Here is a 26,894-nt window from a genome sequence, read left to right as displayed (position 1 = left end):
TTTATATATATTTGTATATATGCCTAAAGGGCTCCTAAAATTCCAAATCAAATAGCTAATTGCTCCATGGTTTGACTGACAATGTTTTTAACGAACGAAATAATAGCTTGGTGACCTTTACTCGCTTTGGTTGCTTGCTGTTGATCCCTTTCCACCTGAAGGTGGCAGAACACAACTACATGTTGATATTGTTTAAAACGCCAACGACGGAGAAGGATACGTTTTCCCTTCCTGTTTATAGTATTTCCTGTTCCGGTTTTCTAAACGCGTAAACAGAGGTTTGAAAACATACATTTGGCATTTGCTTCCAAGAGAGCAAAGATTGTTTTTTTTCTCTTAGAAATAGCTTAGGTTTATATTTTTGGAAATGCACAGACCGGATTTCAGACAACCCGGTCCGGGCGGAATGGGATCGCGAGGTGGTTTCAGAAGCCCGACAGGATTCGACAACAGCGCGGTGGGAATGCATCCGTCTCCACCGTGGGGATTTCGTGGTGGTCCACCTCCGTCTTTTGGACCGCCTAGATTTGGCCAGTTTGATAGTGCTTCTCCAAATACTCCTCCAAGAGACTTTAGTGGTAACGGTAATAGGGGTTATCACAGTGGAAGTGGGGGTAAAGGAAGATTTAACAACGGCTCGTCTCCAGCGTATACACCGCGTAGACAGAATCCGAGTCCTCGTGGCGCTTCTTACAGAAATTCTCCATACCATTCACCAAGTCCTGGACAACATATGGGTTATCAGGTAACTATTGAATGTTATTTTGTTGTTGTTGCTTACACTTGGTGACTAAGTAACCCTTTTTGTTATAAATTGTCATCTATTTTAGCGCCTCTGGTCTGTGTACTCGTAGATCCGGTTTTGTTTCACCTGCTATTTCCCACTCGGACGCCTCCGAATTGACGCATGCACTGTGTAATTAACGTTACACATTTGATATAACAAATACATTTGTCTGTCCAACGATAACCTTAATGATTCGTGAGTAGAAGACGACGAAACGCCATTTTTACCATCAGTATGATTTGAGTAGATAGTATGTTTTGGCGTTTGTCTAATTTATTTTTAGTTTCGATTCCACGGCGCTTCTCACAGGTGTCTGTAATTGACCTCCCGACGCCCCCATAATTTTATTTAGTTAATCTAATTGCTTTAGTTTCGATGTCTCATAACGTGATGGTTCTTTCCCCTGAAGGGTTCCCCTCGGCATTCCACTCCGTTTGGGCCGCGTGGTGGCAGAGGCCAGGGGGCACAAGGTGGTGTGGAGAAGTTTTACAACGCTTCTATGCTGCAGGACCCATGGGCTAGCCTACAGCCAGTGCCGGTCACGAGCACAACCAGCTCCCAACAGCAAACCACACATACAGGCAGGCCAGGGAGATATTTCAACTAGGACTTTCCCCTTCAAACCATGCAGATGAGGCCTCAAACCTTTCCGTTTCATATTTGCCCTGTCCTTTTCTTTTGTTTCGGACTATTACCAAAAACCATTGAAGTGTGGTAAAGTTGCCTATAACACAGACTATATATAGTACAGCAGTCTTTGAAGATGTCAGAGGATTCACCAGCAATTGTTAGCGGACACACACTGTCCACTATCTGAAGCTCTTTTCCAGCACACCTTGTGATCACACCTTTACTTTTTAAACCTGATCGTGGGACTTACTCAATTTCAGGGCAAATGGCAGCATACTAAAAACCAAACACAGGGAATCAATTATATTCGAAAAATTCTTTAGTGAATTTTTTTGTTTTATCCATTTTGCAGGCTAGTTTAATACCATACATGGTATGTCTGTGTGTACCTTTTTAATCATGTGTTTCCCGTTTTTAACATTGTGTCAGTATAAAGTGTTGATTAGTAAGGGGACCTTTTTATTTATTTTTACCCCTCAGAAGGACAGCTGTGAATCTCTAGGTCTGTATCCACAAAGCATATCCCAGTAGGAATGCTGCTCCACAATCAGTGTTGCCTTTTTGTTTTTTAAATAAAACCATAGTGAATCAGATTACGTGGACAGATTCCTAGATCATTTTACATTTACATTTAAGTCATTTAGCAGACGCTCTTATCCAGAGCGACTTACAAATTGGTGCGTTCACCTTAAGACATCAGCACTCCTACTGTGACGTTTTTGTGGATACGGGCCCTGATCTCCACAGGTTAGCATTGCGTTGGAAGAACTGATTGATTAGTCGGGTCTAGCCTGTTATGATGGACTGTATAAACCTCCCATTTGTTCTAGGCCTATTTCTAATGATATTACATGTGAAATGTATTTTTACTGCTATTTCAAGATGGGCAATATAAACCAGTGACTTGTCACTGCCTCAGGTTTCTACATGTGTAAATATGTATTCTAAAGGATATGTGTTTTCTTTATTGTCGAGAAATATCATTTGGAAGTTTGGTGCAATTGTTTGTAGTAAATTCAAAAATGGTTAAAAAAAAACGGTTGTGATTAGTTTGACTTAAGACAATTGCCCGCAGCGTATCACCCTTGCCCTGTGTAGGGTGCAGTCTTTTGGATGGGATGTTAAAATGGTTGTCCTGACGCTCTGGTCATGAGGTGTTAACCCTGGTGTCCTGGCTAAATTCCCAACCTAGCCCCATTTCCATCAAGGCCACCTAATCACCCCCCTCATTTCTAATTGGCATATCACTCCTCACCTGATGGGTGGTGAGCGTTGGTGGCTGTGCATCACCCAGGTGGGCGAGGTGATTGTTTTTTTCCCCCTCGTACTATGTGAAGTGCTTTGAGTACCTCGGTTGGTAGTAAAGCGTTAGATAAACCTGATCCATTTATTACTTCCTTATGATTGGCCAAAGACTTAGGCCTACTCGATTATGTAAATGCATGAGTGGCTTCCTTATATAATCTGTTTAACTTTTAAGTCTCGATATATGATTTTACAAATTGACATGGTGCTTGTCCCTTATGCAACAGTACTACATACTTTTGTCTATGTATATACACTCACATGTGAAAATGTAGTTTACTCTGGTTTGACATTTCTATTAAAGATTGCTTTAACTTTTATAGCTGTTCATCTTGTAAAGTTGTCCCAAGGAAAAAAGACGAAACATTAACATTGTAAGTTATTTAATTTCCCCTTTCCTTAATTTTCCAGTGAATTTACACTATTCCACATGTTATGAGTTGAAAGGACCTCTGCTACCAGCGGCCAGCATTAGGGCAGCGGGCAGCACAGACTTTAATGATAGCGTCATTGCTCCTGGATATCAAGCCTCATACAAACAGAACAATAGCATGGGATACCAGGGGCGTGTTCATTAGGGCACACGGTGGAAAATGTTTTTTCAACGAGAAACGGGTCTTTCTTATTTGAGAAGTTCATAGTTCCTCCCAGTTTCATTCCATTTGGTGCCTAATGAACGAGACCCAGGTTACAATAATTGTCTTGGTAAAAGAAAGAAACGTACTGGACCAGAGCCTGTGTTACATCGGAGGAGATGGTGTAAGATATTATTTGCGGTGTGTGACTGTTAACTTAATTTAAAAAATATATATTTAATAAAGTTGTCAGTTCTCAAATTTTCAAACAAGACGGAGCCTTAAGCATAATGGGCCATTGGTGCAATAGTTTCCCATTCAGTGCGTCTCCTCCTCAAGTTCATTGGTACATTCCATCCAAGGACCGGAGTAACACCCATCTGTATGACACCGCAGCACAGTTAACGTGGAAGATTCTCAACTAGGGATGTTCACGCCATCATGTTCTGAAATGCATTTTCCTGTGTTAACTGTCTTCAAATATCAAAAGTAGCCTATTTTGAAATTAAAAGGGTCTAATGTTAACTACTTAAGTGTGTATAAATTGTACATGGAACAATCAGTCGGTGTTATTGGTCTGTATAGCCTTGCCTTGACTCTCAATGGCACGATAGACATTTGTCTAGCAGTAAGTTTTTCGGTTGTGAGAAAATCCCAATGCCTTAAGGCGTCTGCATAGTACGTTCAGTTTTGCAATCGCAGAACTCTGTGGGGGTTGTGCACAAACGGCAGAAAAAACCCATGCCGAAGAACAAAACGACAGGAGGTTATTTATCAGACCTTACAGAGGACCTCTGTGATATAAGGTATGTTTTATTAGGCAAGTCAGTTGAGAACAAATTCTTATTTTCAATGACGGCCCTAGGAACAGTGGGTTAACTGCCTGTTCAGGGTGCAGGACGGCAGTTTTGTACCTTGTCAGCTCGGATGTTTGAACTTGCAACCTTCCGGTTACTAGTCCAACGCTCTAACCACTAGGCTACCTACCACCTCTACACTCTAACCACTAGGCTACCCTGCCTATAGTTAAAGGGATACAGATGTGCCTCGGGATAGAAACCTAAATTACATTTTCCAATTGCATGTTCTACACACGGATAGTTGTGTTATGGAATACTCGGATGTGTATGATGATCCAACTAAATTAAATTGGACATATCTTTTAAGGGGCCGGGGTTGAGCGTTATGTCCATAATCCACGGGATAGAAACTGCAATTAATGGAATGATTCCCATTTTATGTTATATGGAGGGGCCTGCACATTCCTCCTGACATTTTTATAGCAGGATCTAAACAAGTGGAATATGGACTCTGCCGTTACAGAATGTACTGGTGTCTTAAATGGTAATGTACTGAAGTAGCCAGTCATAACCATTTTCCAGGACACCGATTTGTGCTTACAGGCCTAATTTTATCACCTGTTAATTTATTAGGGAGTCATTGGAAATTCCTCCTTTCTATTTTCAGTCTTGATTACCTAGGCCAGGCTGAAAGACAAAACGAGACACTGCCAATTTTCTAAAAACAACCTCTGGTTTAGATTAATATGCAAAGGAGTAATGCAACTATGGTCACCCAAAGACTGTCCTCTTAAATGAAGGCGACTATATCGGCCTGGTTTCCCAGACACCGATTAAGCCTAGTGCTGGACAATAAAAAGCAGGTTCAGTGTGAACTGAAAACCATTTTTAGTGGCTAAGGAGTCACATGTCCAGGGAAGCAGCCTATTGTGTAATCTTTAGTACAATCCCCTCAACCACTGGCCTGTATAGTATAAGCCCCTCAACCATTGGCCTGTATAGTATAATCTCCTCAACCATTGGCCTGTATAGCACGATCCAAAGTGTCACATTTCACAGCAGACTAACCAGATGGCAGAGAGACATTCCAGTGCAAGAGAGTTTTACGTTTGACTGTGGGATCCCATTCAATATCTTTCAATTAAACACCCTTAGGTTTCATGTCTATTCTGTGTGAAGTGGAGTTTCCCGGAGTGACATGGAATGTAGCAGCATTTGAAATTAGCCATGAGATATAATAAATGTGCCCTTTTTTAGGAGATGCTTTTATTCATAGTGACTTGGTCATGCGTGCGTACGGGTGGTCCCGGAACAAATCCAACCCACTACACTGGCGTGATAAGCACCACGCTCTACCAACTGAGCCATACAAAAGGGACTATAGTGATTTACTATCACACTGCAAACATTGCGTGAGCGTTCCGATAGCATCTTTTGTTTGTGACTGCGACACCAGACATCCACCACCTCGTTTTAAGTTTTCCTAAACTGACTATCTCTCAGAACGATAATTAAGAGGTGTAATTACTGTTCTTGGGATAAAAGTCTTGTCTTTTGTGGCCTCAAATTCCTTTTTTGGTTTCTGTTGTAGTCTTACCATTTTAGTGTTTACTATAATTGGACGACAAACTCCCCTTTAGTGAACTCACCTTTAAAAATAATAAAAATAAATAAAAAAGACAGGATTTTCTCTCCCTTGGCCATGGCTTCTGAGAGGGAAACCTGGGTAATGTTCATTACAGAACGCAACAGATATTTTAACTTCTTGCAACAGAAAGCTAAAATGAGCAATTGTTATTAGACAAGTCCAGGTAGTCCCTCCCTGTTTCAGTCCATTTTGTTCCATTTGGTACCAAATGAACACGACCCAGAGGAATGGGCAAGGTGGAGAGGGCTCGGGAAGGAAGGAAGCCGATGAACTATAAAATACAGCATCGCTCTCTGATTCTCTTGGCCAGGCTCTTCCTCTTCTTCTTTCCGTTCTTCTCTTTGCCATCCTCCATTTTTCTGGCTCTGATCTCACGCATCAGGTCAAAAAATACCTGCAAGGAAGAGAATTTTCTTGGTCACTGATTATTATTATTTTTTCTCTGCTGGGGGGGGTGGTCGCCAAATAGTGAACATCGCTTCATGAACAGATACAAAAAACAGGCCTAGTTATGATGCTGTAAAATCCTTTCTGTGCAGAAGTTTATAGACAGCATTAACATTTCTTTGGTAGTTTGCCTCCCTGCTATACTCATTTATATGACCTCACCCACCACATATCACAAACAACTGTTATGGCCAAATGAACCAGGGTTTCCTACACTGTAAGCAGTCTAAGGACAAGGTTGGACAGCAATCCATACCTCCCCCCTGTACTGTTTTCAAATGCTAACGTTACGAAACTGAAACCAAAGCATGGATTGCTGTCATTATCCCTTCAATTAAACCATTGATCTGTCTCACGGTCGTTGGAATACATTGCTAGGAACAATCATGAGTCAATCAAACCACACCCCACTATTAGCTGATTGATCCAACAAGGAATCCACAAATACAGGTGATCACGGACACTTCACTATCCGCATGGACATTTAGGTGGAGAGGGTCAGGTAAGTGTTCTATTGAGGATCTTGTATTTGTGAGTAAGCCTGCAACTCAATAGAAGTTACTTCTTTTTTTGGTTCATGTGCACAAGTACAGTGAAATGCCTCTTGCTAGCTATTTCCCTACAATGCAGTAATATCAGGAGTACTTTAAAGTAAAACAGGAACACTAGAGTAATTACACTATATACAGGGTCAGTTAATACCACATTATATACAGGGTCAGTTAATACCATACTATATACAGGGTCAGTTAATACCACACTATATACAGGGTCAGGTTAATACCACACTATATACAGGGTCAGGTTAATACCACACTATATACAGGGTCAGTTAATACCACACTATATACAGGGTCAGGTTAATACCACACTATATACAGGGTCAGTTAATACCACATTATATACAGGGTCAGGTTAATACCACACTATATACAGGGTCAGTTAATACCACACTATATACAGGGTCAGGTTACTATACACAGGGTCAGTTAATACCACACTATATACAGGGTCAGTTAATACCATACTATATACAGGGTCAGTTAATACCATACTATATACAGGGTCAGGTTACTATACACAGGGTCAGTTAATACCACACTATATACAGGGTCAGTTAATACCACATTATATACAGGGTCAGGTTAATACCACACTATATACAGGGTCAGTTAATACCATACTATATACAGGGTCAGTTAATACCATACTATATACAGGGTCAGTTAATACCATACTATATACAGGGTCAGTTGTTAATACCACACTATATACAGGGTCAGTTAATACCATACTATATACAGGGTCAGTTGTTAATACCACACTATATACAGGGTCAGTTGTTAATACCACACTATATACAGGGTCAGTTGTTAATACCATACTATATACAGGGTCAGGTTAATACCACACTATATACAGGGTCAGTTAATACCATACTATATACAGGGTCAGTTAATACCATACTATATACAGGGTCAGGTTAATACCACACTATATACAGGGTCAGTTAATACCACACTATATACAGGGTCAGTTAATACCATACAGGGTCAGGTTAATACCATACTATATACAGGGTCAGTTAATACCACACTATATACAGGGTCAGTTAATACCATACTATATACAGGGTCAGTTAATACCATACTATATACAGGGTCAGTTAATACCACACTATATACAGGGTCAGTTAATACCACACTATATACAGGGTCAGTTAATACCACACTATATACAGGGTCAGTTAAATACCACACTATATACAGGGTCAGTTAATACCATACAGGGTCAGTTGTTAATACCACACTATATACAGGGTCAGTTAATACCATACAGGGTCAGTTGTTAATACCACACTATATACAGGGTCAGTTAATACCACACTATATACAGGGTCAGTTAATACCACACTATATACAGGGTCAGTTAATACCATACAGGGTCAGTTGTTAATACCACACTATATACAGGGTCAGTTAAATACCATACTATATACAGGGTCAGTTAATACCACACTATATACAGGGTCAGTTAATACCATACAGGGTCAGTTGTTAATACCACACTATATACAGGGTCAGTTGTTAATACCACACTATATACAGGGTCAGTTGTTAATACCACACTATATACAGGGTCAGTTGTTAATACCACACTATATACAGGGTCAGTTAATACCACACTATATACAGGGTCAGTTAATACCACACTATATACAGGGTCAGTTAAATACCATACTATATACAGGGTCAGTTAATACCACACTATATACAGGGTCAGTTGTTAATACCACACTATATACAGGGTCAGTTGTTAATACCACACTATATACAGGGTCAGTTAATACCACACTATATACAGGGTCAGTTAATACCACACTATATACAGGGTCAGTTAATACCATACTATATACAGGGTCAGTTAATACCATACTATATACAGGGTCAGTTAATACCACACTATATACAGGGTCAGTTGTTAATACCACACTATATACAGGGTCAGTTAAATACCACACTATATACAGGGTCAGTTAATACCATACTATATACAGGGTCAGTTAAATACCACACTATATACAGGGTCAGTTAATACCATACTATATACAGGGTCAGTTAATACCATACTATATACAGGGTCAGTTAATACCACACTATATACAGGGTCAGTTGTTAATACCACACTATATACAGGGTCAGTTAAATACCACACTATATACAGGGTCAGTTGTTAATACCACACTATATACAGGGTCAGTTAATACCACACTATATACAGGGTCAGTTAATACCATACAGGGTCAGTTGTTAATACCACACTATATACAGGGTCAGTTAATACCATACAGGGTCAGGTTAATACCATACTATATACAGGGTCAGTTGTTAATACCACACTATATACAGGGTCAGTTAAATACCATACTATATACAGGGTCAGTTAATACCACACTATATACAGGGTCAGTTGTTAATACCACACTATATACAGGGTCAGTTGTTAATACCACATTATATACAGGGTCAGTTAAATACCATACTATATACAGGGTCAGTCAGTACCATACTACACTGCTCAAAAAAATAAAAGGGAACACTTAAACAACACAATGTAACTCCAAGTCAATCACACTTCTGTGAAATCAAACTGTCCACTTAGGAAGCAACACTGATTGACAATAAATGTCACATGCTGTTGTGCAAATGGAATAGACAACAGGTGGAAATTATAGGCAATTAGCAAGACACCCCCATTAAAGGAGTGGTTCTGCAGGTGGTGACCACAGACCACTTCTCAGTTGCTATGCGTGGAGGAGGCCGTAGGAGGGAAACAACCCAGCAGCAGGACCGCTACCTCCGCCTTTGTGCAAGGAGGAGCACTGCCAGAGCCCTGCAAAATGACCTCCAGCAGGCCACAAATGTGCATGTGTCTGCTCAAACGGTCAGAAACAGACTCCATGAGGGTGGTATGAGGGCCCGACGTCCACAGATGGGGGTTGTGCTTACAGCCCAACACCGTACAGGATGTTTGGCATTTGCCAGAAAACACCAAGATTGGCAAATTCGCCACTGGCGCCCTGTGCTCTTCACAGATGAAAGCAGGTTCACACTGAGCACGTGACAGAGTCTGGAGACGCCGTTGAGAACGTTCTGCTGCCTGCAACATCCTCCAGCATGATCGGTTTGGCGGTGGGTCAGTCATGGTGTGGGGTGGCATTTCTTTGGGGGGCCGCACAGCCCTCCATGTACTCGCCAGAGGTAGCCTGACTGCCATTAGGTACCGAGATGAGATCCTCAGACCCCTTGTGAGACCATATGCTGGTGCGGTTGGCCCTGGGTTCCTCCTAATGCAAGACAATGCTAGACCTCATGTGGCTGGAATGTGTCAGCAGTTCCTGCAAGAGGAAGGCATTGATGCTATGGACTACGCCCGTTCCCCAGACCTGAATCCAATTGAGCACATCTGGGACATCATGTCTCGCTCCATCCACCAACGCCACGTTGCACCACAGACTGTCCAGGAGTTGGTGGATGCTTTAGTCCGGGTCTGGGAGGAGATCCCTCAGGAGACCATCCGCCTCCTCATCAGGAGCAAGCCCAGGCGTTGTAGGGAGGTCATACAGGCAGGTGGAGGCCACACACACTACTGAGCCTCATTTTGACTTGTTTTAAGGACATTACATCAAAGTTGGATCAGCCTGTAGTGTGGTTTTCCACTTTAATTTTGAGTGTGACTCCAAAACCAGACCTCCATGGGTTGATAAATTTGATTTCCATCATTTTTGTGTGATTTTGTTGTCAGCACATTCAACTATGTAAAGAAAAAAGTATTTAATAAGAATATTTTATTCATTCAGATCTAGGATGTGTTATTTTAGTGTTTCCTGAATTTTTTTGAACAGTGTATATACAGGGTAAGTTAATACCATACTATATACAGGGTCAGTTCCAGTACCATATTAACAATGTGCAGGGTTACTGGAGTGATGGAGGTAGATATGTTGGGGTAAGGTGACTAGGCATCATGATATATGATAAACAGAGTAGCAGCAGCGTGTGTGTGGAGGCAGTATGAATGTGTAGAGGTCTGGGAGTGCATAATCAGTCAATTAAATAGAAAAACCATTAGGCCAAGTCCTGGAATGAAAGGGCTTTTTTGGCCTGGAATGAAGGGGCTTTTTTGGCCTGGAATGAAGGGGCTTTTTTGGCCTGGAATGAAGGGGCTTTTTTGGCCTGGAATGAAGGGCCTTTTTTGGCCTGGAATGAAGGGGCTTTTTTGGCCTGGAATGAAGGGGCTTTGTGCCTGGGAAACCAAATAAAATACAATTTTATTGGTCACATACACACATGGTTAGCAGATGTTAATGCCAGTGTAGCGAAATGCTTGTGCTTCTAGTTCCAACCGTGCAGTAATATCTAACAAGTCATCTAACAATTTCACAACCCCCCTGTATGTAAAATAAATAAATAATTAAATAAAAGCCCTATCACCTTGTCAACATTTGCACGGGTCTTGGCGGAGGTCTCCACGTAGCTGACGCCCCACTGCTCGGCCCGGGCCTTGGCCTCCTCGCCGCTCACCTGCCTCCGCTCCTCCAGGTCTGACTTATTACCCACCAGGAGGAAGGGAACATTCTCATCCTCCTTCACTCGCAGGATTTGTTCTCTGGAGAGGAAAGAGGGAGGTCATGTCATTCTATAGATCTCTGGAGGAGAGGGGTCATATCATTCTATAGATCTCAGGAGAGGAAAGAGGGAGGTCATGTCATCCTATAGATCTCTGGAGAGGAGAGGGGTCATGTCATTCTATAGATCTCTGGAGAGGAGAGGGGTCATGTCATTCTATAGATCTCTGGAGAGGAGAGGGGTCATGTCATTCTATAGATCTCTGGAGAGGAGAGGAGAGGGGTCATGTCATTCTATAGATCTCTGGAGAGGAGAGGGGTCATGTCATTCTATAGATCTCTGGAGAGGAGAGGGGTCATAATTCTATAGATCTCTGGAGAGGGGTCATGTCATTCTATAGATCTCTGGAGGAGAGGGGTCATGTCATACTATAGATCTCTGGAGAGGAGAGGGGTCATATCATTCTATAGATCTCATGAGAGGAGAGGGGTCATATCATTCTATAGATCTCAGGAGAGGAGAGGGGTCATATCATCCTATAGATCTCTGGAGAGGAGAGGGGTCATATCATTCTATAGATCTCTGGAGAGGAGAGGGGTCATATCATCCTATAGATCTCTGGAGAGGAGAGGGGTCATATCATCCTATAGATCTCAGGAAAGGAGAGGGGTCATATCATCCTATAGATCTCAGGAGAGGATGGAATTAATTCCTGAATTGACCGACCCCAAACCTGGTCTCTCCTTTTCACTTCAAAGCCCACCCTTATTACCTGAAGTCAACGGTGGCGGCGAACGACTCGGCCTCGGTGATGGAGAAGACGCAGAGGAAGCCCTCGCCGCTGCGGAAGTAGTTGTCTCGGATGGCGGCATAGTCCTCCTGGCCCGCTGTGTCCAAGATGTCGATCTGCACCTCCTCTCCGTCCAATACCACCTTCTTCCTGTAGCTGTCCGCCTTGGTGGGCTCGTAGTCCTCCACAAACTGATGGAGAGAAGTAAGAGAAAAAGATGGGACATATTGAGGAAGGGTTTCTTTAGCAGTCCAGGTTTACGTTATAACTAAATGTTTTGAAGATTAAACCACAATGTAATTTTGGCCCAAGCAGACCATCACCGGACAGAATTGAGGAAGAGAAAAGTCATTTTGAGAGTGGACAATGGGGCCTTAGAGGGGAGTTTCCACAACTGATATCAATGTCCATTTTCATGGACATGTTGGCCCCGTTTTGAATATTCTTAAAAAAATAAAAAAAGCATTCTTCTTTCCTCTAAGTAATCACTGATCTGACTGGCTCGGTGTATGCAAGCTTTCCACTGCATTGATTTCACTGGTTATGTCGTGTCAGAACAGTGAATATATTTCAAGGAAGGAAGAAAACAACACAATGATTATTGTAACAGGTGTGTGAAGAGCGTTGATGACATCAGTGGCTCACCTCGTCATACATGAACTGTAAGGTGAGGGCCGACTTGCCTACTCCTCCGCTCCCCACCATGATCACCTTGTGGAGGGCCAGAGAGTTCTGCCCCTTGGGCTTGTTGGTCGTCATGACCGCTCACACACAGACTCACTCACAGGGAGGGAAAGAAGAGAGGGAGAGGAGGAGGAGGGGGAGAGGGGAGATGGAACCGAGGCAAAAGGTTGGTTTGAAAGTCAGGGAATCGGGAGAGGGTGGTAATGTCTCAGCGTTAAGGGTGATCCAACAGTCCCTGTGAAGAAGAAAATGAAATAATGTCACTGTTCAAAGTAGTAATCTTTAAGCTTTAAAACTTTCCCATCATATAACAAACAAAAAAATCCCCAGACATACAGTAGGCCAATGTTGGCATAGATAAATTTAGATTACCTGAACTTTGAAAACAAAAGTTTAATTCACCCAGTGTTTCATTCATGTCCATCTAGCATTTTAAGACGCTACTCTTAACATTGACGTAGCATTTAGTGATGACGTAGCATTTTAAGATGCTACTCTAAACATTGACGTAGCATTTAGTGATGACGTAGCATTTTAAGATGCTACTCTAAACATTGACGTAGCATTTAGTGATGACGTAGCATTTTAAGATGCTACTCTAAACATTGACGTAGCATTTAGTGATGACGTAGCATTTTAAGATGCTACTCTCTTAAGCATTTAATGACGTAGCATTTAGATGCTATGACGTAGCATTTAGTGATTAGCATTTTAAGATGCTACTCTAAACATTGACGTAGCATTTAGTGATGACGTAGCATTTTAAGATGCTACTCTAAACATTGACGTAGCATTTAGTGATGACGTAGCATTTTAAGATGCTACTCTAAACAAACATTTAGTGATGACGTAGCATTTTTAAGATGCTACTCTAAACATTGACGTAGCATTTTGACGTAGCATTTAGATGATGATTTAGTAGCATTTTAAGATGCTACTCTAAACATTGACGTAGCATTTAGTGATGACGTAGCATTTTAAGATGCTACTCTAAACATTGACGTAGCATTTAGTGATGACGTAGCATTTTAAGATGCTACTCTAAACATTGACGTAGCATTTAGTCCATGTTGAACACCTTTTCACACGACCACACGTGCATTCTAAATCAGACAGTTGATGGTTGCTCAGTTCAAGGTGGGAAAAGGAAAAGTATTGTCTTGTCAAGTCTAGGCCTACCTGTAACAAAAAAATGTTTTTAAAAAAGGGACGATAAGCCCTATTTCATTTGAGGATCTGTCATAAAAGATGTTGTAAATAACTACGAGCCTCTTTTTACAATAACAACAAAACAAGCAGCTGCAAGGTCCTCTGCCTCCTTAAAACCGGTCAATGTGTCCCGAGGCCAAACAAGTTCTCCTAGCCATTGATAGGCTTAAAGGGTTGGCATTGTTTTATATGCAGTTGTTGGGTTTGTTTTAAGCAAACACTGTTTAAGTGCTACATCAGGACACAATCACTCTTTTCTAAAGCCAGAGAGTAGGCGGGAGAGGGCACAACAACACCCCCTTTTGTCTCAGAAGCTGGTCATTCCTCATTGAATTTCACATGAGTCAGAAGTGTAGTTTTAGGGGGGGGGGGGTGTTTAACAAGAAATCCTTCGCTATTTCAGTGTTTACTGTTCCTTTTTTTAAACATATACAGGCCCTAGGCTAGTGATTCTTAACTGGTTTTGCCTCGGGACTCAAATTGAACCAGGTTGTCTGTCGCGGTCCAATATTCGCGTCGCAATTTGGAAAAATATTTGTAATTCTATATATTGATATTAAAATGTTCCAATTATATGACAAGGGAACAGTTCCCAACTTTTTCATTGTCAATCATTCAATTTTGTCCATATTCTTGAATGTTAAGACCACAAAATAAACCTAATCTGCTAATAATTAATTAAAATATTGTGATTGTAGAAAAATAGGTAAATTATTTTTTTAAATATAGGTTATTTATTTCTACATGTTTTAGTCTTAGGTTCAGACTGGAGTTTTCTTTTATAATGTCAATACTAGCTACAGTGGTTAGCAAGCTCGAAGGAAGTCTTTATTTGTTTAACTAGGCAAGTCAGTTAAGAAGAAAACCAATTATTGTAAATAAGAATAACTGCCTTGTTCAGGGGCAGAACGACAGATTTGTACCTTATCAGCTCGGGGGTTTGAACTTGCAACCTTCCGGTTACTAGTCCAACGCTCTAACCACTAGGCTACCCTGCCGCCCCCTCCGAGTGGTTGGTCAATGACGATCATTGTGATTCTACAAGTAGAAAACGGTAGATTCATCGCTACCGGGTCGGGCACGCAGCAGGTAGCGCTTTTGTTCAGGCAAGAGAAGGAAACGGCCTCCCAACTGCGACAAGTACTTATCGGCAACAAGACTCTGGGGAATGTTTTAACGCATGAGGGTTTAGCTGCACCTTCTAACAATACAGTACAAGCGATTTAGGCTAGGCTAATATAGTATAGCGTAGTATGGTATAGTAGTAGTATTTTTATTTTATTTTTTATTTAACCAGGCAAGTCAGTTAAGAACATATTCTTATTTTCAATGATGGCCTGGGAACAGTGGGTTAACTGCCTGTTCAGGGGCAGAACGACAGATTTGTACCTTGTCAGCTCGGGGGTTTGAACTCGCAACCTTCCGGTTACTAGTCCAACCCTCTAACCACTAGGCTACCCTGCCGCCCCAGTATCAGGTCACTGTTGACGGCAGCAGACCACGACAGGGTGGTCCAGCCTAGGGACTGGCATAACAGATGCCATGACATCACCCATGTGGGTGATGGGTCCAAGTTCGGAGGCTCACATTTAGGACAAAAGGCCTATATTAGAATCTAAAGAACACGATAAGTATGACAATGGGCTGATTGATACCCTGGCAGTGGAAATGTCAGCCATCACATTATCTAGCCTTAGGCTGTGTTTCTGGTGGTGGGGCCAATGGCCAATTGATCAACATAAGTCCTTTAATAATCCTAGTCAATACAATATCTAGTAAAGACTTAAGCATACTGATATCGGTTGATCAAAAACCCTCCTAACCTGGGTAAGGGTTTAGTCAACTCAACCGAGGCCATCACGGTCTTTTTAAGCTGCACTATACAGAAATCGTTCCTCCATTTCCTGGTTGCAAACATTTCTAATATTTAGCCTGATTTCAGTTTGTGACAAAACAAGCAAGTACAGTGCCTTTGGAAAGTATTCAGACCCCTTGACATTTTCCACGTTTGTTACGTTACAGCCAAAGGTTTAGTTTTTTTTTGCTAATGTATTAAAAATATATATACATTATTTACATAAGTATTCAGACCCTTTGCTATGAGACTCAAAATTGAGCTCAGGTGCTTCCTGTTTCCATTGATCATCCTTGATGTTTATACAACTTGGAGTCCACCTGTGGTAAATTCAATTGATTGGACATGATTTGAAAAGACACACACCTGTCTATATAAAGGTCCCACATGTCAGAGGAAAAACCAAGCCATGAGGTCGAAGGATTCGTCCGTAGAGCTCTGAGACAGGATTGTGTCAAGGCACCGATCTGGTGAAGGGCACCAAAACATTTATGCAGCTTTGAAGGTCCCCAAGAACACAGTGGCCTCCATCATTCTTAAATGGTAGAAGTTTAGAACCAAATGAGCAATCGGGGGAGAAGGGCCTTGGTCAGGGAGGTGACCAAAAACTCGATGGTCACTCTGACAGAGCTCAAGAGTTCCTCTGTTGACATGGGTGAGCTTTCCAGAAGGACAACCATCACTGTAGCACTACACCAATCAGGCCTTTATGGTAGAATAGGCAGACAAAAGCCCCTCTTCAGTAAAAGACACATGACAGCCCGCTTGGAGTTTAGACACCTCAAGACTCTCAGACCATGGGAAACAAGATTCTCTGGTCTGATGAAACCAAGATTGAACTCTTTGGCCTGAATGCCAAGCGTCACGTCTGGAGGAAACTTGGCACCATTCCTAATGTGAAGCATGGTGGTGGCAGCAGTCAGCGGCAGGGACTGGGAGACTAGTCAGGATCGAGGCAAAGTTGAACGGAGCAAAGTACAGAGAGATCCTTGATGAAAACCTGCTCCAGAGCGCTCAGGACCTCAGACTGGGGCAAAGGTTCACCTTCCAACAGGACAACGACCCTAAGCACACAGCCAAGACAAGTCTCTAAATGTCCTTGTGTGGCCCAGCCAGAGCCCGGACTTGAACCCGATCTCTGGAGAGACCTGAAAATAGCTGTGCGTCATACCCAAGAAGACTCGAAGCTGTAATCGCTGCCAAAGGTGCTTCAACAAAGTACTGAGTAGAAACAAAAATTCTACAACCTGTTTTTGCTTTGTCATTATGGGGTGTGTAGATTTATGATGGGGGAAAAAACTATTTAATCCATTTTCGAATAAGGCTGTAACGTAACAATGTGGAAAAAGTCAAGGGGTCTGAATATTTTCCGAAGGCACGTATAGAGAGAGAATAATTGTACCAGTTAAACTGCTGTGAAATATATTTTTCCACAACCAAAAATATTGTATTTTCAGCTGTTCTGAAGTTGGCGTACAAAACCGGATGTAAGACGCAAAACCAAAACGTAAGATCGGGAAACATAGAAATAACGTGAATAGATCAGTTCTACCGCTTCTTAGACCTGCTTTCAATGAGTGACAGATCTATATCTTACATTTCTATGTGAATCTGGACAAGTCAGACAAAAAGTTACATATTCATGTTCGGTACGAAACGGCTGAAAACGTTCCCGAAACTGTAAAGTATTGGGCTATCTGTACATTTTAAGAAACGGATCGTTTTCTGTTGCAAAACATTTTGCCTAAATGAAATGACCCTGAACATTATTACAAAGAACATTATTACAAAACAATGATAAAAGGCCATTTGACCAACTGTAAAACTAGAGAGATAGGCCTATTTCTTGAACTGGACCGAGTGGAACTAGGGTGTCAAATCACTAGCTCTAACATCATCGATGGAATTCTAGAATTTCCCTGAGTTTTTAAAGCTGGTCCTCGAAATATGCAAGGGAGTGCCGCAATTGGCAATGCATACCACACCGGTATGCCTTTTTAATAGCTAATCAAATGAAGAGAACAGCCTAGACAGTGATGTCATCTGCTCACCATGTCCGTAATAGACATTGGTCTATACAGCAGTGAGGGGAATGTCAAGAAGGAGGACAGGATCTGTGGTAGCTCCCACCATAGAATAGCAATAGTTGAATCAGGAGTTGGAATCTAGCAAGTATGTGGAAATATAAGGGGTACGGAGGGAGGTCCCAAGGATCAGTTTAGGAGAAGGAAGAGGAAGTAGTATTCTTTCTTTGCTATCTGCTGGAAAATCAGAGCTCACTTTATTAGCTTCATACATCAGCCATTAAAGTTGTCCCTACACACTGATCCTGGGTCAGTTTAGCATTCACCCCCCCCCCCCCACTAATGGTTAAGACTAAAGGTTTACTGGGGAAGCTGATCCTAGATCTGCACCTAGTTGAATCCTCACAACGGAGAGGTGAGAAATGGGGATTCCTTTTATCACGAACCCCGAGGGCAGGGCATGGATCTCTGTCGGGCTGGATGATATATCGTGAATACCTGTATGGATTTTTACAATAGTCAATAGCGATAGTTTTGATTCAATGTTAAAATGTTCTACTTCACTGTCAGTTTTGTCCTAGTTTGGTTGAGTATAAAACCCATCAAAATGGAGTAAGCCCATTTAAAATTAAAATACATGAATTTTCTGCTATTCAAGAGTCATGCATTACTCAGAAAATGTCATTCTAATCGTTCATTATTCAGAAACATAAAATACCTTCATACCGCCAACAATAAAATGTAAAAAATTGTGATATATTTTTGCCCATATCGCCCATCCCTACCCTGAGGGCAGTGAGTGTATCTCTGTCTGAACAACACTGCCAAACCCAGATGGCAAACAAGCTCAACCAACTGACAGTCTGTCATTTGCCTATGTAACCTATATGCCAATGACATTTGTGCGATGTAAATTGGGTGGTGTCTCCACTCCTCAGCCCTTGCGAAGGCTCCCGAGTGGCGCAGAGGTCTAAAGCACTGCATCTCAGTGCGAGAGAGGTGTCACTACAGACCCTGGTTCGATTCCAGGCTGTATCACAACCGGCCGTGATTGGGAGTCCCATAGGGCGGTGCACAATTGGCCCAGTGGCGTTAGGGTTTGGCCAGGGTAGGCCGTCATTGTAAATCAGAATTTGTTCTTAACCGACTTGCCTGGTTAAATAAAAGGTTGAATATTTTATTTTTTATTCAGTCTTCCCTTCCTCCTCTTACTAAAACTACATATTGTGTACTAATCGTACTACGTACTATTTTGAACGTACTGTTTAGTAAACGTAATGCAGTTATAAATAAAACATACTAGGCTCACGTATACTAAAATGTGTTATCCAATTGCGTTGATTCATTCGTTCATTTTGCACCTCTGATTTATTATCTCGTCAAACACGAGTGGGTCTGAAAATATCTCTTCCTCAGTAGCATGCAGCAAATTCGTACTGGACGAAAAGCAGAAATAAATTCTGTCATTTGAAGCATTACTAGATTTATTTTTATAATACACATTATATAAAACGTTCTTATTTTCACGTACACAATAGTGAATTGAATGCAAATCAGAAGGCAAGTACTAGTACCTATTCCAACACGGAAAATGTTTTTTTCCCCATTGTGTGTTTAATAAATTGTAGGCCAAAAGAAAAAAAAACTGCCTTTCTTGAACACTAGCACCTTCCCTTACTAGCACCTATTTTGCTGATGGCTACTTTGAGGAACATTTGACTTACTATGACTGGGATGTGGTTGTCTCACCTAGCTATCTTTAGTGCATTCATCTTAACTATAAGTCACTCTGGATAATAGCGTCTGCTAGGCTAAATGGCAGCTGTGGCCTCCAAGCTTCACTGTAAATGGCAGCTGTGGCCTCCAAGCTTCACTGTAAAACACGTCTAGTACTGACTGACATTCTTATAATTCCTCAAGGTTGTGCGGGTATCGTTAACAGTGTGATGGAAAGTCCAGATGCCCCTCTGTTTTGTTATTTGAATGACTGCCGGAAGTAGCTAGCTAGCGGTTGTGTTTTTAGAAAATAGTGTAGTGGCTAAACATCCTGTTAGAAACACTATCCATCTTTGAATCCCAAATGGCACCCTATTCCCTACATAGTGCCCTCATAGCCCATAGGGCTCTGGTCTAAAGTAGTGCACTATATAGGGAATAGGGTGCCATAGGGCTCTGGTCAAAACTAGTGCAGTATATAAGGAAGAGGGTCCCATTTAAGTTTCCATATTGGGAATAGGACTCTCCCTGGCCAATTGTTTTCCACATGGCCAACACACCCAAAACAATGGCCACACAGCCAAAACAATGGCCAACAAGTTTCGAAGTGTTAGCCAACCCTCGATTTGTTTTCATGTTAACTTGCAAATTATTCATTTATTACCCTTTTAACCAGGTTAGTTGACTGAGAACACATTCTCATTTACAGCAATGACCTGGGGAATAGTTACAGGGGAGAGATAAATGAGCCAATTAGACACTGGCCATGATGGTATGAGGGCCATGGATTCTTTAGTGATCAGAGTCAGGACACTTGTTTTAATGTCCCATTTGAAAGACAGCACAAGGCAATGTCCAGAGGAAAGAGTGCCTCCTACTGACCCTCCAACACCACTTCCAGCAGCATCTGGTCTCCCATCCAGGGACTGACCAGGACCGGCCCTGCTTAGCTTCAAAGGCCAGCCAGCAGTGGGATACAGGGTGGTATGCTGCTGGAAATCAGTTCAGTGATCAACTCAAATTCACACAGACAAGTGAAACACTACCTTGAAGACTATTTGGCCTTATGACTCCACAAATGAAATGTTCTGTAAAAGTATTCTGAAAGCAAATCTTTCTCTATACACAGACATTCTCCGAAATAAACCAGTCACCTCAAAACCTGTGCCCCATCTCGTAGCCCCAGTATCAATGCAGGAGTGTTCTGGGCTCTGTGGTGACATTTTTTTTTTAATTACAAAGTGCACATGTGCTACTAAATTGTATCATTTTTTTGGAGTGCATAATGAATCGGACCACAATGAAAAACACGACAATCGGCATTTGAAACAATAAAGCACAATAAAACAATAAAGATTGAAGGATGGGGCTGGGGAGATGTAACCACTCAAATTCATAGAGCTATTGAACGCAAGGACTGACAATCCATGGTATCAACATACAGCAGGGTTGCCCAATAGGTGGTATGTGGGCTAAACATTGCCTTCGGGTGAATCTATATGCTCGCCCCCAAAATGTTCTGAGCAAAAATACCATTTTCGTTGGACACAAGACTCAAAATCACCAAGGTAATGAGGTCAAAGTGATTTGCAGTGGCGGTGCAATAGAGGTTTTTATTACTAATATCAGCCTTGTGTTTTGCGATGCGGAGTTTCAATGCTTGTTTAGTTTGACAAATATAAGCAGACCAGCAGATGCATTTTAGCATGTTTATACCATTTGTGGTGCTATAATTAATGAAGCTTTGGCTTTCTTTACCTGTTCTCGGGTGGTAAAACAAAAAGTTAGTATTGGTTGTGTTGTCAAAATATATAGCGCATTCAGTCCCCTTGATTTTGTTACGTTACAGCCTTGTTCCAAAATTGATAAAAATTGTACCCCCCCCTAAATCTCCACACAATACCCCATAATGGCAAAGAGCATTGCTCTGGAGCAGGTTTTCATCAAAGATCACTCTGTACTCTGCTCCTTTCATCTTTCCCTCGATCCTGACAAGTCTCCCAGTCTCTGCTGCTGAAAAACATCCCTACAGCATGATGCTGCCACCACCATGCTTTACCATAGGGATGGTGCCAAGTTTCCTCCAGATGTGACGCTTGGCATTCAGGCCAAAGAGTTCAATCTTGGTTTCATCAGACCAGAGAATCTTGTTCCTCGTGGTCGGAGTCTTTTGGGTGCCTTTTGGCAAACTCCAAGTGGGCTGTCATGTGCCTTTTTTTTTACTGAGGATTGGCTTCTGTCTGGCCACTACCATAAAGGCCTGATTGGTGGAGTGCTGCAGAGATGGTTGTCCTTCTGGAAGGTTCTCCAATCTCCACAGAAGAACTCTGGAGCTTTGTCAGTGACCATCGGGTTCTTGTTCCACCTCCCTGATCAAGGCCCTTCTCCCCCGATTGCTCAATTTGGCTGGGCGGCCAGCCCGAAGAAGAGCCTTGGTGGTTCCAAAATTCTTTCATGTAAGAATGATGGAGGCCACTGTGTTCTTGGGGACCTTCAATGTTTTCAATGTTGCAAACATTTTTTGGTGCCCTTCCCAGATCTGTGCCTCGACACAATCCTGTCTCTGAGCTCTACGGACAATTCCTTCGACCTCATGGCTTGGTTTTTGCTGAAATGCACTGTCAACTGTGGGACCTTATATAGACAGGTGTGTGCCTTTCCAAATCATATCCAATCAATTGAATTTACCACAGATGGACTCCAATCAAGTTGTAGAAACATCTCAAGGAGTATCAATAGAAACAGGATGCACCTGAGCTCAATTTCAAGTCTCGTAGCAAAGGGTCTGAATACTTAGGTAAACAAGGTATGTTTTTTTAATATAAATTTGCAAAAATGTCTACCTGTTTTGTCATTATGGGGTATTGTGTGTATATTGATAAGGGGTGGGAAGTCAAGGGGTCTGAATACTTTCCGAAGGCACTGAACACAGTGGCCACGTCGTGTGATCGAGGCATTAGGATAATGCGAGGGGGCAATATTGTTAACTCTCATAGATTTCCAGCAGGTATATCTCTCTGGTCACCCCCAAAACCAATTCTTCCTTTGGCCGCCTCTCCTTCCAGTTCTCTGCTGCCAATGACTGGAACAAACTACAAAAATCTCTGAAAATTGAAACACTTATCTTCCTCACTAGCTTTAAGCACCAGCTGTCAGAGCAGCTCACAGATTAGTGCACCTGTACATAGCCCATCTATAATTCAGCCCAAACAACTACCTCTCCCCCTACTGTATATATTTATTTTGCTCCTATGCACCCCATTATTTATCTCTCTACTTTTGCACATTCTTCCACTGCAAATCTACCATTCCAGTGTTTTACTTGCTATATTGTATTTACTTCACATCTATGGCCTTTTTTTTGCCTTTACCTCCCTCACCTCATCTGCTCACAATGTATATAGACTTATTTTTCTACTGTATTATTGACTGTATGTTTGTTTTACTCCATGTGTAACTCTGTGTCGTTGTGTCGAACTGCTTTGCTTTATCTTGGCCAGGTCGCAATTGTAAATGAGAACTTGTTCTCAACTAGCTTGTTAAATAAAGGTGAAATAAATAAAATTGAAATTAATTTTGATGACTTGAGGATGTTCCAGTGTTTCAAAACAATGGATTTGACAATTGTAAATGAGAACTTGTTCTCAACTTGCCTACCTTGTTAAATAAAGGTGAAAAAAAAAAAAACATTTTGATGACTTGAGGATGTTCCAGTGTTTCAAAACAATGGATTTGTCACGACTGGCACATTGCCGTTTTGTCTTGGTTTCTATTAGTGTCATTGAGTAGGCTTTTAACGTTCAGTCTCTCCCTGTGCTAGAGCCTATCCCCGGGCCTGTTTGATCACACCGACAGCAGCAGTGCATTTTGGTACACCAGAAATACATTAATTTTGCAATGTAACGTTGCGTTTCAGAGGCAGTTGCAGTGCGTTCTGTGTTTATACGTTGGATGTATCTAAGGTACGCATCAGACTGTATGTGTAGACAGCTTGACAGAAATGGTAGCAGAAGGTGAATGTTGTTGTTGCACACATATCCAGATGATGGTGCGGAATGACGCTGTCTGTGTGATCAAGGCATAACACTGCAGGGTTGCAGGAAACTGGTGCGCAAAATCATGACCTTTGACACTTAACCTCTGTCTGTATTACAGTTACCTCGAAGTCTTAGGAATTGACCCACCGGTATGTTCTGCTTAAGGTGGCTACTGACTGTAAAAGTGTATTCCTACTCTGCAGCTTGCGGGAAGATGGTAGACTCTAATTTGTTTTCCTTATTTTTGTAGATTGTAAGATCCAAGAAGTCTACACCCCCCCCCAAATGTATACATGCTGTGAATTTGAGATTGGGGTCAGATAAGTTCATAAGAAATTAAATCTGAGAGAAGAGCGTCAGTACCGATCTATACCATTAGGATGCAACTTTGCCAAAGCTTGCCATTCTGGAAATACATATATATTTTTTTGTGTGTGGTCATAATAAACGGTCTCCTCTGCGTCCCATAAATAAATTAGCATCGTTAGGCTCTCATCACTCTGTCCCCAGAGTCTGTTGGTGGAAACTGCCCGCATATTGGAAGGCATTTGATGCGAGGGCTTTTCAGTGAGAGACAGAATAAAGAATTAGAATAAGGTATAAGATAATAAGATACCCTCCTGTCTAGTGTTGAAAGAGCGCTCGTAGGCCTCCGTCAGGCAGGATAAGAGAGTAGAATGTCAAGTCTAACCGAGTTGCTTTCAGTTTTGCATCTCTAGTTATTGATATTGATGATCCCCGGTATCTCCTAAAATAAAAAAAAGCTTTCAATGCTGGCACAATTTTAGAGATGAAAACAAATGTACATACTAAGATAGGGGTTCAATAGGGGTTACTTTTACCTGACACTCGGACGGAAAATAGGTTTCTCCATGCTTTAGATTATTTTTCGGGAAGCCATAAATTGATTGTATCCCAATGGGCTCCCGAGTGACGCAGCGGTCTAAGGCACTGTATCTCAGTGCCAAGAGGCGTCACTACAGTCCCTGGTTCGAATCACATCCGGCTGTGATTGGGAGTCCCATAGGGTGATGCATAATTGGCCCAGTGTTGTCTGGGTTAGGGTTTGGCAGGGGTAGGCCAGTCATTGTAAGTAAGAATTTGTTCTTAACTGAATCGCCTGGTTAAATAAAATAAAATCAAGGTTGGAAATGATTGTGTTCGTCAAATACTATCCGTTTGGGATTCCTGCAGTCTACACATTATTTTGAGTCTACATTCGGGCTTTATGAATCCTAGCTACTTTTGAAGCTCATCTCGTGAACAAGCTCTTCCTTTTGCTTTCATTCTGTTCTACCACATATTTGCATTCTACAGAGGCTGCCTGGACAGCGAAGAAATCATGACAACAATTATTACATTGGTGATTTGTTACTCTCCCTAGGGGCACAGGTGCTCCCAAATAAAACAAAGTCCAGGTAGTGCAGCATACACTGTTCTCATTTTCACGACAAATGTGAAGTCATTCATTTCCATGCACCTAGTCACGTTTCAAACACCTTATCCATTATAAACCTGCCTCTTCAGTCGAATGGGTATGAATACAAAGGTAAGAGAACAAAAACAAAAAAAGAAGGTGAATCTGATTCCACATAACCAAGTAGCTTCGATCCCCACTTGCGAGACATTTCGCTTTTACCACCACAATTAAATCATAGGAAGAGCGCACATATTTGTCCTGAGCTTCACACACACAACACGTGTCAAATCAACAGCCATTAGTAAACAAGTTGGCATCATGTAACTTATGCGCATATATAGGAATGGGTGTGGTTGGTATGTTTACCCAGTGTAAGAGACGGACGTGTCTAGGAGATAAATATTTAAATACTGAACCGATAATCAAGCCTGTCAACCAGTTTGTTGGTGTATGCATTTAACAATATGGGTTAGAAAATCAATACATTACAAGTTGTTACTGACCATAATAAGCTAAAGCCTCAACGTTACACCGTGTCGTAATTTCATCAAATAAATTAGAAAATTAGCCATCGACAAGTGCATTTGCTTACTAGTTACTAGTTAGCCATAGGCTAGTTGTTCAGGCCGTTGTCGGTGACCACATCGCCAGCTAATAAAAGCATCCATTCATTGGCTACATTTGAATAGCTAGCTAGCTATTACCGTAGTTAACTAGTAATATACACCTAGTGTTATGCTTGCCATAATTTATAAACATTTTAAACAAACTGCTTTTATGTAGCTAGCTGACTAGTTAGTTATAGCGAGGCACCTGCTTACCAGAATGAAGGTGTCGTGTACGGTGTAAACAAACTCACTTGCTGCTCGGCTAACAACGTTAGCCGACGTTAGCCGAAGTTAGCCGAAATTAGCCGACGTTAGTTAGCTACTGTAACTAACTGGATTATAGTAGTTGGTCGCAAAAAAAAAATCAGGTCAAACGACGACACTGTACGCACCAGTAGCTATTATGAGATATGCTACGTTTGTAACGTAAATATATATGTTTACCGGCTCTCAAGGCTCGTCCAAGTTAGTTTTGATTAAAAAAAGAAAAGGGGGAAGAAAGAAAGAAAAAACCTCTGTCAATCCATCATTATTTATCAAGCTTGCTTAGACATTTCGCCCCCGCGGGTGATGCTGAAGGCGTGCGTTTTTCAAGCTGTCCACAAATGTCGAATAAATCAAAATGCCAATAAATCTAAATCACATAGGTCTATAACTTTTTTTGTTTCTCCGTTCACCTTATTGACTATGATCATTCGGTTATTTCTTCCAAATTGCTTCTAAAAAATAAATAATAATAATAATCCTTTGCTCCTACGCAGACAGGTGTTTGTCGTGGAATAGATGACTGTAGGCGAGGGGTGTGGCTATGGTTTGCGAACATCACTAAAATCATTCACCATCAAAGTTCCTCCACAAAATATGATGATGCCAGTATACATCGCATGTAGCTAGTGTTTATACAAATATTTTCTAGGCTATATTGTTGTTAAACAACCGGGAAAAATAGACTAATGCTAGCTTCTTGCCTCTCCCAACCAAAGATTTATATATACACTATTTGACTGATGCTTTGAAGCCACCGTGCCTCCATCTTGGCACTCCCACCACTTTAAATACTATTTTGAAGCAATAAATGCATTTGTCTACATTTTATTTTTGCCACGTTTATTTTATGACAGACACGCGATGCATACTTTTAAATGATATGTGAGCTAAAAAAAAATATGTTTACTAAAAATATAATTTTATAAAGGACTGTTACAAAGAATACTTCAATACGTGCTATTT

The 26,894-nt window shown here is 41.5% G+C and overlaps 2 protein-coding genes across 4 annotated transcripts; one reads left to right on the top strand and one right to left on the bottom strand.

Annotated features, from left to right (window-relative positions):
• Window positions 1-234: 234 nt before the first annotated feature.
• On the top strand, window positions 235-3,042 carry mplkip (M-phase specific PLK1 interacting protein). The gene is made up of 2 exons (XM_029650723.2): window positions 235-745; window positions 1,197-3,042. Exons 1-2 carry the CDS (start codon window positions 368-370, stop codon window positions 1,392-1,394), a joined length of 576 nt encoding a protein of 191 aa, XP_029506583.1. The 5' UTR covers window positions 235-367; the 3' UTR covers window positions 1,395-3,042.
• Window positions 3,043-3,088: 46 nt separating this feature from the next.
• LOC115121616 (ras-related protein Ral-A) lies at window positions 3,089-26,464 on the bottom strand. Of its 3 annotated transcripts, none has more exons than XM_029650724.2 (5): window positions 26,342-26,464; window positions 12,757-13,030; window positions 12,094-12,302; window positions 11,187-11,361; window positions 3,089-6,139 (listed from the first exon to the last, which is right to left on the bottom strand). In XM_029650724.2, the coding sequence occupies exons 2-5, from the start codon at window positions 12,868-12,870 to the stop codon at window positions 6,017-6,019; spliced, it is 621 nt and encodes a 206-aa protein (XP_029506584.1). In that variant the 5' UTR covers window positions 12,871-13,030; window positions 26,342-26,464; the 3' UTR covers window positions 3,089-6,016. The 3 variants fall into 3 exon arrangements, with proteins under 3 accessions (XP_029506584.1, XP_029506586.1, XP_029506585.1); XM_029650726.2 differs by lacking the exon at window positions 26,342-26,464 and adding an exon at window positions 26,109-26,326; XM_029650725.2 differs by lacking the exon at window positions 26,342-26,464 and adding an exon at window positions 25,878-26,098.
• Between the last annotated feature and the right edge of the window lie 430 nt (window positions 26,465-26,894).

This window comes from Oncorhynchus nerka, linkage group LG20, assembly GCF_034236695.1.
Source record: "Oncorhynchus nerka isolate Pitt River linkage group LG20, Oner_Uvic_2.0, whole genome shotgun sequence".
Lineage (NCBI taxonomy): Eukaryota > Metazoa > Chordata > Actinopteri > Salmoniformes > Salmonidae > Oncorhynchus > Oncorhynchus nerka.
This window is presented reverse-complemented; position numbering and strand designations above follow the sequence as displayed.

Excerpts from the sequence above, each read along its gene's own strand:
- LOC115121616 (XM_029650724.2), bottom strand. The coding sequence starts at position 12,870 with ATGACGACCAACAAGCCCAAGGGGCAGAACTCTCTGGCCCTCCACAAG. Across the intron at positions 12,303-12,756 it reads TACAGTTCATGTATGACGAG|TTTGTGGAGGACTACGAGCC; the intron begins GTGAGCCACTGA and ends TCTCTCCATCAG. Across the intron at positions 11,362-12,093 it reads GCCGCCACCGTTGACTTCAG|AGAACAAATCCTGCGAGTGA; the intron begins GTAATAAGGGTG and ends TTTCCTCTCCAG.
- mplkip (XM_029650723.2), top strand. The coding sequence starts at position 368 with ATGCACAGACCGGATTTCAGACAACCCGGTCCGGGCGGAATGGGATCG. Across the intron at positions 746-1,196 it reads GACAACATATGGGTTATCAG|GGTTCCCCTCGGCATTCCAC; the intron begins GTAACTATTGAA and ends TTTCCCCTGAAG.